General features: G+C 43.2%; 1 protein-coding gene across 1 annotated transcript; it reads right to left on the bottom strand.

The window, feature by feature from the left end:
- Positions 1 to 217: 217 nt before the first annotated feature.
- LOC108704964 (phospholipase A2 inhibitor and Ly6/PLAUR domain-containing protein) lies at positions 218 to 12,551 on the bottom strand. The gene is made up of 5 exons (XM_018241716.2): positions 12,432 to 12,551; positions 7,641 to 7,769; positions 6,236 to 6,379; positions 2,461 to 2,604; positions 218 to 1,077 (listed from the first exon to the last, which is right to left on the bottom strand). Exons 1-5 carry the CDS (start codon positions 12,481 to 12,483, stop codon positions 896 to 898), a joined length of 651 nt encoding a protein of 216 aa, XP_018097205.1. The 5' UTR covers positions 12,484 to 12,551; the 3' UTR covers positions 218 to 895.
- Between the last annotated feature and the right edge of the window lie 1,652 nt (positions 12,552 to 14,203).

Here is a 14,203-nt window from a genome sequence, read left to right as displayed (position 1 = left end):
ATACTACTGTTTCCATATGGCATGTTATATATTAAAAGTTGCTACTTTGAAAGCTCAGCCTGTGATAAACAAAACTCCAAAGGATTCAGAGGGGTTCCCAAACTTTTTCATATGACTGTAATTAAAAAAGAATAAATAATGAAGACCAATTCAAAAGTTGCTTCCATTTCTTAACCAATCATCATCATCACTAAACACAAGGACCCTTAAATCATGGTTTTTTTTTATTACAAAAAATGTTTTTATTGACCTCGATTTTTTACAGTGGAGAGAAAAACCAGCTGAATGCAGTAACGGCCACAAAATAGAGGGAACACGAAACACGGAGCAAAGGGCAATGTTCAATAAATAGCGCTAAGCCCTATTTTAGTAAATCCATGCTTTATCTTTCTTGTTGGAGTTACAGACAACGCATTGTCCTTAAACATTTGCGTTCTTAAAAGCGGGGGTCACCTGATTGGGGGAATTCACAGTGATTCTCCTTTAGCTCCACCCAGTGCCCCTTCATTTCCTGCTCTGACTGCCATGCCCTGTTTGCAAAGCCTTGTGGGATGCCAGGAACAGGAAGTAGCTGTTTGTCAATAACAAAGCCATGCAATGCTCTGCACACAGATCATATAACTGAAATGAGTTCCCTGCGTCTCTGTATGTAACATATGTTGCTCTGCTTGAGTTTCTGTATATAGGTATGCTGTGCACATACATAACATGAATATAAATACGTCTGCCCAGATATATAGCTATACATGCCTCTGCAAATATACACAGTGTATAGGCATGCATTGCTCTGCTTGTATACTGTGTGTTGGTACACCTTGCTCTGCAATGCACCGCGGGGCCCCTCTGCCAGAGTCCGGCTCGTCTGAAATCTCCACACTGCTTCCTCGCACTCAGTTTAGGAGATGAGTTTGAGCAACAGCAAGCCGTAGGTTACTGGGCCAAGCACATGTGGGAGGACAGAGGGTGCGCGGCTGCATTCAAGTGATTTCTTGGTGTAATTAGGGATTCCAGGAATTATAACATCATTGCTGCTGTCACACATACTGGTCTGCATACAGCCTTGAGCTGCGTAGGCGACTGTTAGAAAAGACAAACAATACAAAGAAATGATATGGCAATAAAATGCTTCACCATCAATTACTATATACAATGTATTGTATGGGGACCTGTTAATGGATCTTTCTGTAATTGGTTTTCGCAACGTAAAGGTGGCCATACACTGAGAGATCTGCTCGTTTTGGTGACATGTCACCAAACGAGTGGATCTCTCAGTGTATGACCATCTTCTAGTGTTGCCACCCGGCCGGTATTTTACCGGCCTAGCCGGTAAAACACCAGCCAGAGCTGTGGCCGGTAGTACAAATTTACCGGCAATGTAGCTGCCGGTAAATTTGTAATACAAATGAAAAAAAGCCTGTGGCCTGCCCCCAGCCTCCTCAAAACTAACCTTTTTTCCTGGACTTCTTGCCAACGCAATTGGCTCTGCCCCCTTTGACGTCATATCCCACCCAGCCAATAGCGCATCATGGCTACCCCTTTAGTGGCACAACCCGCCCTTTTAACCCCGCCCCCTCCACCTGCCGGTGAATATTTTTTTAAAAGGTGGCATCCCTACCACCTTGAGATGGGCGATATGTTGACCAGATAGTGGGCCCTATGGCCCAACAATCGGATCACAACGAGAAGTATACGGGCGGCCGGATCGAGGAGTGCATCAATGAACAGACGTGGTCCCTGATCTGATGTTTTTTTTTAAACCCACCTGATTGACATCTGGCCGACTTTCGGTCATATATCAATCAGGGAAGCCCATCGGAGGATCCCATACACTGCCCAATAAGCTTCCGACTTAGGGGTATATTTATCAAAGAGTGAAGTTAGAGATCACCACTGTCCTCTAAAGAGAAAACCCTCTCTCTATTAATTTCTATGGGATTTTTAAAGGTGTATACTGTATATCAAAGGGTGAAAGTTCACCATTTGGTAAATACGCCTTTAAAAAATCCCATAGAAATGAATGGAGAGAGGCGGAATTTCACTCTAGAGGACTGTGGTGATCTCTAACTTCACTTTTTGACAAATATACCCCTTAATCTGTGGGCAGCTTATATTGGCCCATGTATGGCTACCTTTAGTCTAGTAGAAAATCTTGTAAACATTAAATAAACCCAATGGGCTGGTTTTGCTTCCAATAAGGATTAATTATATCTTAGTTGGAATCAACTACAAGGTACTGTTTTATTAGTACATAAAAAATGGAAATCATTATTAAAAAAATATTTGGATTATTTGGATAAAATGGAGTCTAGAGATGGCCTTTCCATAATTCAGAGCTTTCTAGGTAACGGGTTTCATCTTAACAGATGCCATACCTGTATATGTATCCTATCCACAGAGGTGCAAAGGAGCCCTGTACTGTACACCTGCTTTAAAGGTACTTAATCACATTAAGGTACTTACTGTTTTTAATTGAGTAGGAGTAGGTGAAGCATTTGTTCTCATCGCCGGTGCATTGCATCATTGTCGTACTCTTGCATTTCTCAGCGTTGCTCTCAAAACAGTGGGAACATTGGACATTGTTTTTTTCTGTATTTACTTTGGGTGCTGAGTTGTAAGAAAAGGGCAAGTTGCATCGGAAATGTATAAATGATATTTATTTGAGAACTGTTAACAATGTCTCATGCGTGGCAATGTTAAGCATATTGTTTCATTTAAACTGAATATTGAAAAAAAAAGAAAAGGGCAAGTTGGTGTTCAAACAAAAGCTGCAATTTTGTTACCTCAAACATTATTATGCCTGCTTTCAAATGTTTTTTGAAGGATAACATGCTTTTTTGCTGGATTTTGCAGTGTGACTGTGGGATAGCAGGTATAGTAGGGAGAGATGGTGCCTATAGTAACAGTGGATAATAGTCTCTGGGAAGGGAGTGTGACTGTGGGATAGCAGGTATAGTAGGGAGAGATGGTGCCTATAGTAACAGTGGATAATAGTCTCCGGGAAAGGAGTGTGACTGTGGGATAGGAGGTATAGTAGGGAGAGATGGTGCCTATAGTAACAGTGGATAATAGTCTCCGGGAAAGGAGTGTGACTGTGGGATAGCAGGTATAGTAGGGAGAGATGGTGCCTATAGTAACAGTGGATAATAGTCTCTGGGAAGGGAGTGTGACTGTGGGATAGCAGGTATAGTAGGGAGAGATGGTGTCTATAGTAACAGTGGATAATAGTCTCTGGGAAGGGAGTGTGACTGTGGGATAGCAGGTATAGTAGGGAGAGATGATGCCTATAGTAACAGTGGGATAATAGTCTCTGGGAAGGGAGTGTGACTGTGGGATAGCAGGTATAGTAGGGAGAGATGGTGTCTATAGTAACAGTGGGATAATAGTCTCTGGGAAGGGAGTGTGACTGTGGGATAGCAGGTATAGTAGGGAGAGATGGTGCCTATAGTAACAGTGGATAATAGTCTCTGGGAAGGGAGTGTGACTGTGGGATAGCAGGTATAGTAGGGAGAGATGGTGTCTATAGTAACAGTGGATAATAGTCTCTGGGAAGGGAGTGTGACTGTGGGATAGCAGGTATAGTAGGGAGAGATGGTGCCTATAGTAACAGTGGGATAATAGTCTCTGGGAAGGGAGTGTGACTGTGGGATAGCAGGTATAGTAGGGAGAGATGGTGCCTATAGTAACAGTGGATAATAGTCTCTGGGAAGGGAGTGTGACTGTGGGATAGCAGGTATAGTAGGGAGAGATGGTGTCTATAGTAACAGTGGATAATAGTCTCTGGGAAGGGAGTGTGACTGTGGGATAGCAGGTATAGAAGGGAGAGATGGTGCCTATAGTAACAGTGGGATAATATTCTCTGGGAAGGGAGTTTGGCTGTGGGATAGCAGGTATAGTAGGGAGAGATGGTGCCTATAGTAACAGTGGATAATAGTCTCTGGGAAGGGAATGTGACTGTGGGATAGCAGGTATAGTAGGGAGAGATGGTGCCTATAGTAACAGTGGGATAATAGTCTCTGGGAAGGGAGTGTGACTGTGGGATAGCAGGTATAGTAGGGAGAGATGGTGTCTATAGTAACAGTGGATAATAGTCTCTGGGAAGGGAGTGTGGCTGTGGGATAACAGGTATAGTAGGGAGAGATGGTGCCTATAGTAACAGTGGGATAATAGTCTCTGGGAAGGGACTGTGACTGTGGGATAGCAGGTATAGTAGGGAGAGATGGTGCCTATAGTAACAGTGGATAATAGTCTCTGGGAAGGGACTGTGACTGTGGGATAGCAGGTATAGTAGGGAGAGATGGTGCCTATAGTAACAGTGGGATAATAGTCTCTGGGAAGGGAGTGTGACTGTGGGATAGCAGGTATAGTAGGGAGAGATGGTGCCTATAGTAACAGTGGATAATGGTCTCTGGGAAGGGAGTGTGACTGTGGGATAGCAGGTATAGTAGGGAGAGATGGTGCCTATAGTAACAGTGGATAATAGTCTCTGGGAAGGGAGTGTGACTGTGGGATAGCAGGTATAGTAGGGAGAGATGGTGTCTATAGTAACAGTGGATAATAGTCTCTGGGAAGGGAGTGTGACTGTGGGATAGCAGGTATAGTAGAGAGAGATGGTGCCTATAGTAACAGTGGATAATAGTCTCTGGGAAGGGAGTGTGACTGTGGGATAGCAGGTATAGTAGAGAGAGATGGTGCCTATAGTAACAGTGGATAATAGTCTCTGGGAAGGGAGTGTGACTTTGGGATAGCAGGTATAGTAGGGAGAGATGGTGCCTATAGTAACAGTGGATAATAGTCTCTGGGAAGGGAGTGTGACTGTGGGATAGCAGGTATAGTAGGGAGAGATGGTGTCTATAGTAACAGTGGATAATAGTCTCTGGGAAGGGAGTGTGACTGTGGGATAGCAGGTATAGTAGAGAGAGATGGTGCCTATAGTAACAGTGGATAATAGTCTCTGGGAAGGGAGTGTGACTGTGGGATAGCAGGTATAGTAGGGAGAGATGGTGCCTATAGTAACAGTGGATAATAGTCTCTGGGAAGGGAGTGTGACTGTGGGATAGCAGGTATAGTAGGGAGAGATGGTGTCTATAGTAACAGTGGATAATAGTCTCTGGGAAGGGAGTGTGACTGTGGGATAGCAGGTATAGTAGGGAGAGATGGTGTCTATAGTAACAGTGGATAATAGTCTCTGGGAAGGGAGTGTGACTGTGGGATAGCAGGTATAGTAGGGAGAGATGGTGCCTATAGTAACAGTGGATAATAGTCTCTGGGAAGGGAGTGTGACTGTGGGATAGCAGGTATAGTAGGGAGAGATGGTGTCTATAGTAACAGTGGGATAATAGTATCTGGGAAGGGAGTGTGACTGTGGGATAGCAGGTATAGTAGGGAGAGATGGTGTCTATAGTAACAGTGGGATAATAGTATCTGGGAAGGGAGTGTGACTGTGGGATAGCAGGTATAGTAGGGAGAGATGGTGTCTATAGTAACAGTGGGATAATAGTCTCTGGGAAGGGAGTGTGACTGTGGGATAGCAGGTATAGTAGGGAGAGATGGTGTCTATAGTAACAGTGGGATAATAGTATCTGGGAAGGGAGTGTGACTGTGGGATAGCAGGTATAGTAGGGAGAGATGGTGTCTATAGTAACAGTGGGATAATAGTATCTGGGAAGGGAGTGTGACTGTGGGATAGCAGGTATAGTAGGGAGAGATGGTGTCTATAGTAACAGTGGATAATAGTCTCTGGGAAGGGAGTGTGACTGTGGGATAGCAGGTATAGTAGGGAGAGATGTGTCTATAGTAACTGTGGATAATAGTCTCTGGGAAGGGAGTGTGACTGTGGGATAGCAGGTATAGTAGGGAGAGATGGTGTCTATAGTAACAGTGGATAATAGTCTCTGGGAAAGGAGTGTGACTGTGGGATAGCAGGTATAGTAGGGAGAGATGGTGCCTATAGTAACAGTGGGATAATAGTCTCTGGGAAGGGAGTGTGACTGTGGGATAGCAGGTATAGTAGGGAGAGATGGTGCCCAGCATACCAATGGCATAACAGTCCTTTTAAAATATTAGGGCAATGAAAAGTCTGTTTTGTCTTTAGTACCACCACTGCCTGACAGCTGTAGTTACAGTGACAATCTTGCTCTAATAATGTGCTGACATTCAGAGCCCTCAATGCAACTAATTCATGATGTGCAAGGTGAAACACTGTGGAAGTTACAGGTAAGGTGAGGAATATACTCACTTTCAGTCTTTGTAGGTCGGCATTTTTCTTCAGAACAGCAAAATGTATGGCTCCTTTGCATGGTGTTATTAACGGACATACTGAATTTCTTATCACAGTCATCCTTCATTCCACAGGAATAGCTGAAGTACTTGGTTGGTGTGACTGACAATTGAGAAAAGGGGAATGATTTTATCTATTGAAGTTGCAATCTGACCATTGTCCAGCCACTGAGTCTGCAGCCTCTATTTATGTCCAATACCTGGAATAGGCTGAAATGTGCATGCTGTAGTCTAGATTATTCATAGATTATTCATAGTCATCTTGCAAATAGATATACAGTCCCATGATTTAACTGTTTGTTTGTTTTTGTGACCTTTTATGTAGATTTATTGCAGAATCTTTCCCTATTTGCAGCTCAAACAAGTAGGTGAGTTAAAGCAAAATTGTCCAACTCACACCCCAAAAACTCCAATTTATTAGACCCCAACAATTCCTGCTCATTAGACCCCAAAAATTCCAGATCATTAGACCCCAAAGCTAATTAGACCCACAAAGATTCCAATTCATTTTACCCAGAAGGTTCCAGCCCATAGAGTAAAACTCAATAAACCCCAAAGATTCCATTTCAATAGATCACAAAGATTCCAGATCATTAGACCCCATAGATTCCAACTCATTAGACCTCAAAAATTCCTACTCATTTGACCTAAAAGACTTAGCTCAATTAGACCCCAAAATTTCCAGAGCATTAGATCCCAAAGCTAATTAGACCCACAAAGACTCCAACTCATTTTACCCAAAAGGTTCCAGCTCATTAGATACCAAAGCTAATTTGACCTCCAACGATTCCAGCACATTAGGCCCCAAAGATTCAAACTCATTAGTCCCCCAAAATTCCAACTCATTTCACCCTAAAGACCCAGCTCATTAGACCCCATAGGTTAAAAGTCAATAGACCCCAAAGATTCCATCTCATTAGACCCCAAAGATTCCAAATCATTAGACCCCAAAGATTCTAGATCATTAGACCCCAAAGATTCCAACTCATTAGACCCCAAAAATTCAGACTCATTTGACTCAAAAAACCCAGCTCATTTAGACCCCAAAATTTGCAGCACATTAGACCCCAAAGTTAATTAGACCCACAATGATTCCAACTCATTTTACCCAAAAGGTTCCAGCTCATTAGATACCAAAGTTTATTAGACCCCCAAAGATTCCAACTCATTAGTCCCCCAAAATACCAACTTTTTTGACACAACAGACCCAGCTTTTTAGACGCCAACATTTCCAGCACATTAGACCCCAAAGCTAATTAGACCCACAAAAGATTCCAACTCATTTTACCCAAAAGATTCAAGCTCATTTAACCCTATACATTCCAGCTGATTAGATCCCAATTATTTCAGCTGATTAGACCTACCTATGCCACTTGCTATGTTGCCTTCGGTGATAGTCAAGACACATTGATTCCTTCCATTGACGCACGTCGTTGCAGTTGTACAATTATCCTTTACAGAGAAGCTGCAGTTATAACATTCCAGAGAGAAAGCTGAAGAGAAGCAAATAATATTCATTAAGGCTGGAAACACAGCAAACCTAGTTTAATGTTGATGAGAAGAAAAATAATTAGCACTTACACAATAAGTTCAACAAAAAGGTGAATAGTGATAATACTATTTCTGACAAGTTTTTAGAAATTCTGCAGTGCTGTAGAATACGAGGAGTATATGGTACACTGACATCCGCAGATTACAAGTTTCATTAAAGTTTATCACCTAAAGGGAGGAGGGGGCATAAGGCACAAAAAAGGCTTGTTTATGCAAAGGACAATTTCATATGCAAATCCCCATATTTCTTTAGCTGTGGTTTAGCAGATATCCCATAATTTCGGAGTCTTTGCAGTTGCCAGGGGAAAAGGCAATTATGCTTGTGTTTTTATGCAAATCAGACACAACTATGCTGAATTTATATATATATATTTATTTAGACAAAGACAAGTGGTCCTTGTTTGAAGCATTGCTTTGCTTTTATTAAGCCTTAAAGGTAGGGATGCACTGAATCCACTATTTTGGAGTTGGCCAAAGCCCTGATCCTTCGAGAAAGATTGGCAGAATACCGAACCAAATTCTAATTTGCATATGCAAATTAGGGATGGGAAGGGGAAACATTTTTTACTTCCTTTTGCATATGCAAATTAGGATTCTGTTTTAGTTCGTCCGAGCAGAAGGATTCGGCCCAATGCGGATCCTGCTGAAAAGGCCGCATCCCGAACTGAATCCTGGATTCAGTGCATCCCTACTTAAAGGAGAAACAAACCCCTTATTAAAAAACCCCTACCCCACATAGACTGACCTCCCTGGAGCAGCAACAACCAGACTGGCGAGGCAGCGCATGCGCAGTTGGAGCAGTATCCCGGTTCGTGAAACAACTATGCATTCACCTAAATTGACGGAAATTGTCGAATCGCCGGAAGAAGACACGAAGACCCGGAAGATGGCTTCCGTGAATTCTGATCCCTGAATCTACACTGAGGGGTAAGTAAAAAGTTAGGGGCATTTGCCCGGGGTAGCAGCTAGGCTGGGGGGGGAGGGGGTCTATGTGGGGTAGGGGGGTAGGGTTTTTTCAATAAGGGGGTTGTTTCTCCTTTAAAAAATGGATTGGCAGAATAAGTTAGTTGCACATATAACAAGTAGGTATGCACCGAATCCAGGATTTGGTTTGGGATTCAGCCAGGATTTGGCCTTTTTCAGCCGAATCCTCGTGCCTGGCCAAACAGAATCCTAATTTGCATATGTAAATTAGGGACGTGAAGGGAGATCACGTGACTTTTTGTCACAACTAGGAAGTAAAAAAAGTTTTTCCACTTTTTCCTTTCGCATCCTGGATTTGCATATGCAAACCACAGCCCTTTAGCAGTAAAGATCTGTGTCTCCAAAGATGCCCCAGTAGCTCCCCATCTTCTTTTCTGCTGATTCACTGCACATGCTCTGTGCTGCTGTCACTTACTGAGCTTAGGGAGCCACTCACAATATACAGTACACATAGAATAGAAATGTCACAATATAAGGCTGATTAGTAATTAATACACATAATTACTACATGGCAGCACAGAAACCAGTGCAATTAGCATCAGAATTTAATAATCAGCAAACCTGTAGCATCAGCTTATATTACAGGGGAAGCTCATTTTCTGCTGGATAATTAGTGACGAGCCCTAAGCTTAGCTTCTCAACAGCCAATCAGAGCCCACTGAGCATGTGAGTGTCACAGACACTTTCCAAGATGGTGACCCCCTGTGACAAGTTTGAAGTCCTGGATCATTGCTGCTATTGACAAGCTGAATTTTTAGGCTGGTACAATAAGATCACTATATAAAACATGACAGTTTTAGCCATATTCATTTTTTGCGTATAGTTCTCCTTTAAGCCACTTGCACAGCAGACTGAGAAAGATTCTGAGGGCTGCAGCCACTTATTATTATTAGATCTTACTAATTCCTAATATCATGATGTGATGAGGCACATGAAGCTTCCCCTTACCATTACGTTCTCTGAATATTTCTTCATAATTATTTTATGATGCTAAACTGTAATCTAATCCAGACTGGGGTTCTGGGAAAGAAGTCAGACTCCCGGCAGACTTGCCCGGTGCATTACACTTTGCTACTGAGAAGCCCCGGCTAATGTACGTGATGTCATGGCTACATTTCTATCCAGCCCGTTCTCAATACTCTCCAAGGAGCAGCCCCCACTATTTGTAAATTGCCTGGAATATCCCATGGCGTCTGCCTTCAGATAAGTGTAATGCTTTCTGCGGTTATCGTCTTGACTTGTCTTACCTGCTGCAATGGCAGAGACTGGCCTCTGAGTAGCCCCCTGACCACCCCAGACTGTCACATTTATAGACTGTCACTGTTCTCTAAGGCTGATGTCACACAGGAAGATTAATAGCAGCTACTTGGAGCTGGCTACAAATAGAACTGATTGTTTTCATGTGGGCAAATTCAAAGACGTCTCTGGCCAAAGAAATGAATCTGGGAGTTTTTGGCCACCCCAATAGCCAGCAAATTACTAGCTGAGGCCAGGGCTGCGTGTATAAATTTGTAATCCGAATTGTATAACAGAAAAAGCCAGTGTCGGACTGGGACATCAGGGGCCAACCCAAAAACCTTTGACTAGGGGCCCACCAATTAATCTTAGACCAGGGCCCCACTCTCAGTACTATTGTTCTTCCTCTCCTCCCTCAACCTCTATTCTTCTCGTCTCTTTTCTTCATATACTATAATCTATTATTCCATCTATTTAGCCTCTTTGTTCTCATAGAATTTGGGTACATAGGGTACATAGTCAGTTGAGCCCATGACTAAGTAGTCGCCCAGCGACAAATCGCCTCTTCTTCGGGCAGCTGATATCCCCGAACTGCTTTCCCGTCAGCTAGAATCTAAAACTCCGGCAGGATGGCACTTGGAGCACTTTGTTTTTTGAAGTTGCCCGAAGTTTCCTCGAGAGGCAACTTAGGGCGAGTTTGGAAAACAAATTGCTCCAAGTGCCATCTCACCCGCAATTTACATTCTAGCCAGCGGGAAGGCAGTTCAGTGGAGATTAGTCGCCCGAAGAAGAGGCGATTTGACTCTGGGCAACTAAATCTCCCAGAATCTCCACGTGTGTCTCTGCCCTTAAGGTGGCCATACAAAACCCAATTTTTGGGTTTTCAGATTGATTTGTTTTTTCTTCTTTGACTAACTGATCCCATGCTGATCTGTTAAAAATGCCTCCTTTAGGTGATGCAATGCATGCCCTGACATTCGAGCAGTAATTAGAAATAGCTTGATCATTTCTAGACATATAGGGCCAATTTGATGGATTAAATAAATATTGGAACAGGAAATAAACCCATTAAATCCTGACAAAGGCAGGAGCTGTTGAGTTTTCATTCAGTGTTACTAACCTGATTTTTAAGATTTGGTTTTTCGAGAGGGCAATGTCAAGTTATTTTGGTAGGAGCCCTGCCCTAAAGCATTATTCTCAGTACTTGACTTATCTTCTAAGTTGGAACAGGTATATGGAGAAATCTCTACACTGTGGCTCTACAGTTGTAGTTGGACAGTCAAAGCTCCCATCGTCTCCAGCCAACAGCTGTTGCAAGATATAAATTCCACGGGTCTTATTGAGTGTATCACATTGAAAGAAACCAATGAGAATGCAAGTGAATTGAGGAATAGAGCTAATACGCAATTCTAGAAGATTGGAGGGTGCATCCAAAGATGAGGGCTGAGATGCTGATGGCGTGTGCCAGAGAACCTAGCCTTCTGGGTTTGGGCTCACTTCCAGTGTTGCAGTAGCTGCAGCTTCTTATCACAGATGGATATAAAATCTCTCCCATTCTTTGTCTCTTTTCCCTTCTCGGCCTACGAAGTCTTTTGTGACCAATGTTTATTAGACATCTTCTGATTTCCCAATAACCGGATGAACATCCTAGTACAGGTATGGGATCTGTTATCCGGAAACCCGTTATCCTGAAAGCTCAGAATTACTGAATGACCATCTCCCATTATCAAAATTTTTTTTAAAAATGATTTCCTTTTTCCCTGTAATAATAAAACAGTAGCTTGTACTTGATCCTAACTAAGATATAATTAATCCTTACTGGACGCAAGAACCAGCCTATCGGGTTTATTTAATGTTTACATGGTGTTCCAGTAGATGATTTATGAAGATCCAAATTACAGAAAGATTCATTATCCGTAAATCCGTAGGTCCCAAGCATTCTGGATAACAGGTCCTGTACCTGTACTGCACGATGTGCGTCACAGCCAGACACTATCCAGACATGCATTATCATTTATCTCATCTCTTTGCAAGGATCTACGTGGTTCCTGCTTGAACACTCACATCTTATTTATTAGCAATCAGGTATTTATATAGAACAGTAGACATGTCAGTGGGGATGTCGGACTATTAAAATAATTATTTTTAATCTCATCTCTTATTCTGCTAATGTAGTGCCAGAAGGGAAACAAACATGGAGCACTGTTATGGGAACCTTCAATGGCATGTCTAGAATAAAGAAAGTGTAGCGGTTACACAGAGATCCCCCAGAGGAGAGGCAATTTAGACAGGCACTTCCATACATCTCTAGTGTCACACACACATACAGACTACACACTGCTACTTGTTATGCTGATCAGGAGCACAGACAGCAATAGTCTCACCTGATTGCAGCCCGGCAGACAGCAACAGCAGCAGGACGGCTCCAGAACTCATGGTGCAGGGTAGACAGAGATGTGGCTTCTGCAATGCTTTATGGAAGCTTCAGATCATCACATCCTCAGGGTGTGGCCTTTTATACGCAGGATGGATGGGGGAGAGGGGAAGGATTTGGAGAAAGGGGGATACAGAGAGAGGAGGAGGGCGAGCAAACCAATGAGTGCAGGGCCAAGGAAAAAAGTGTGCGTCATTTCATAAAAACATTGAAATCATCGGTGCTACACCTCCTCCCTGCCAGGGCAGTGGCCAAAAAGAGGGGTTCTGGGGCATTAACCCTTCATTGCACAGAAAGACCTATGATAAGTAATAGGGGATTTTTTTTTAGAGCATCAATCAGACTGGCCACTTAACTTTCCACTGCCGGGCAGGGCGCCTGCTTGTTTGAACCATTTTATTATAAGCCTTATTATAAACCTGCACTGGATTTCAAAGAAAACAGCTCATCTGGACATAACCCTTTAAGTTCTCTGTGATGGAGGAGGAGGAGGAGGGAGTAGAGGGAAGACAGACTCATGCAAGACATAAACACTGCTCATTATAGGGAGTGGCACACTGAAAAGAGTTGAATGGACAGGCCCATAGCGTAAAGATTGGCATAAGGATTATGCTGGGGTTACTGCAGTGCTTTCCATTGCAGTGTAGGAGGGGTGGGTGAGCCATGATTCCCCTGGTAGGAAGGCAGCTAAATGTACAGAGATTCTCATTAATGCAAATTGCCAAGAAACAACCCTTTCCAAAGGTTTATTAAGGTATAACAAGATAACAATGAGAAAACACACTTAAGGTGGCCATACACGGGCAGATAAAGCTGCCGATATCGTTCGTTTGGACCGATTTGACAGCTTATCTGCCCGTGTATGGGGGCTTCCGACGGGTCATCCCGATCGATATCTGGCAACGATATCGATCGGGAAGGTTGGATTTTTACCCAACCGACCCGTCGGAGCCGCTTGGCGCATCGTAATTCGATCGTTTGGCCATACGGCCGAACGCTCGAATTACCCCCGATATAGCCACGCAGTTTAGTGGCATATCGGGGAAAGATCCGCTCGTTTGGCGATGTCGCCAAACGATCGGATCTTTAAGTCTATGGCCACCTTAAGGCACTGTATTCTAAACCAAGACCATAACCTCTACAAGACAAGAACTTACCATGATTCTATGTACAGAGATGTGTAGTTGGATTTTTTCCCAAGTATCTCTAGATCAGAGGGCCCCAACCTTTTTTACCCGTGAGCACCATTCAGATATAAAAGGAGTTAGGGAGCAACGCAAGAATGAAAACTGTTCTTGGAAGTGCCAAATGTGGCCTGTGATTGGCCCTTTGGTAGCCCATATATGGACTTTCAACCTACAGGAGACTCTGTTTGTCACTGCACCTGGTTTTATACAACAAAAACTTGCCTCCAAGCCTGGAATTCAAAAATAAGCACTGGCAGCAACATCTAAGGGGTTGGAGAGCAACATGTTACTAATGAGCCACTAGTTGGGGACCACTGATCTAAATCATCTAGAAGTAAAAATTAGTTCAGCAAAAAGGACAGATGTCATTGTTTCAACCACAATAAGTGTGCAGAGAAGTAACAGTCCAGCATTGTGTTAGTTTCAGCACCATGGACTAGTCCTCCGGCTGCACAACCATGGGAACTGCTGGCTGGACCTCAATAACCAACTTCTAGCCTCTTGTTTGTGGTTCTGAATGTAATAAAATACCTAT

Source organism: Xenopus laevis, chromosome 7S (assembly GCF_017654675.1).
Source record: "Xenopus laevis strain J_2021 chromosome 7S, Xenopus_laevis_v10.1, whole genome shotgun sequence".
Classification (NCBI taxonomy): Eukaryota; Metazoa; Chordata; class Amphibia; order Anura; family Pipidae; genus Xenopus; species Xenopus laevis.
The sequence above is the reverse complement of the archived record's forward strand: the minus strand, read 5'-3'. Positions and strand labels throughout refer to the sequence as shown.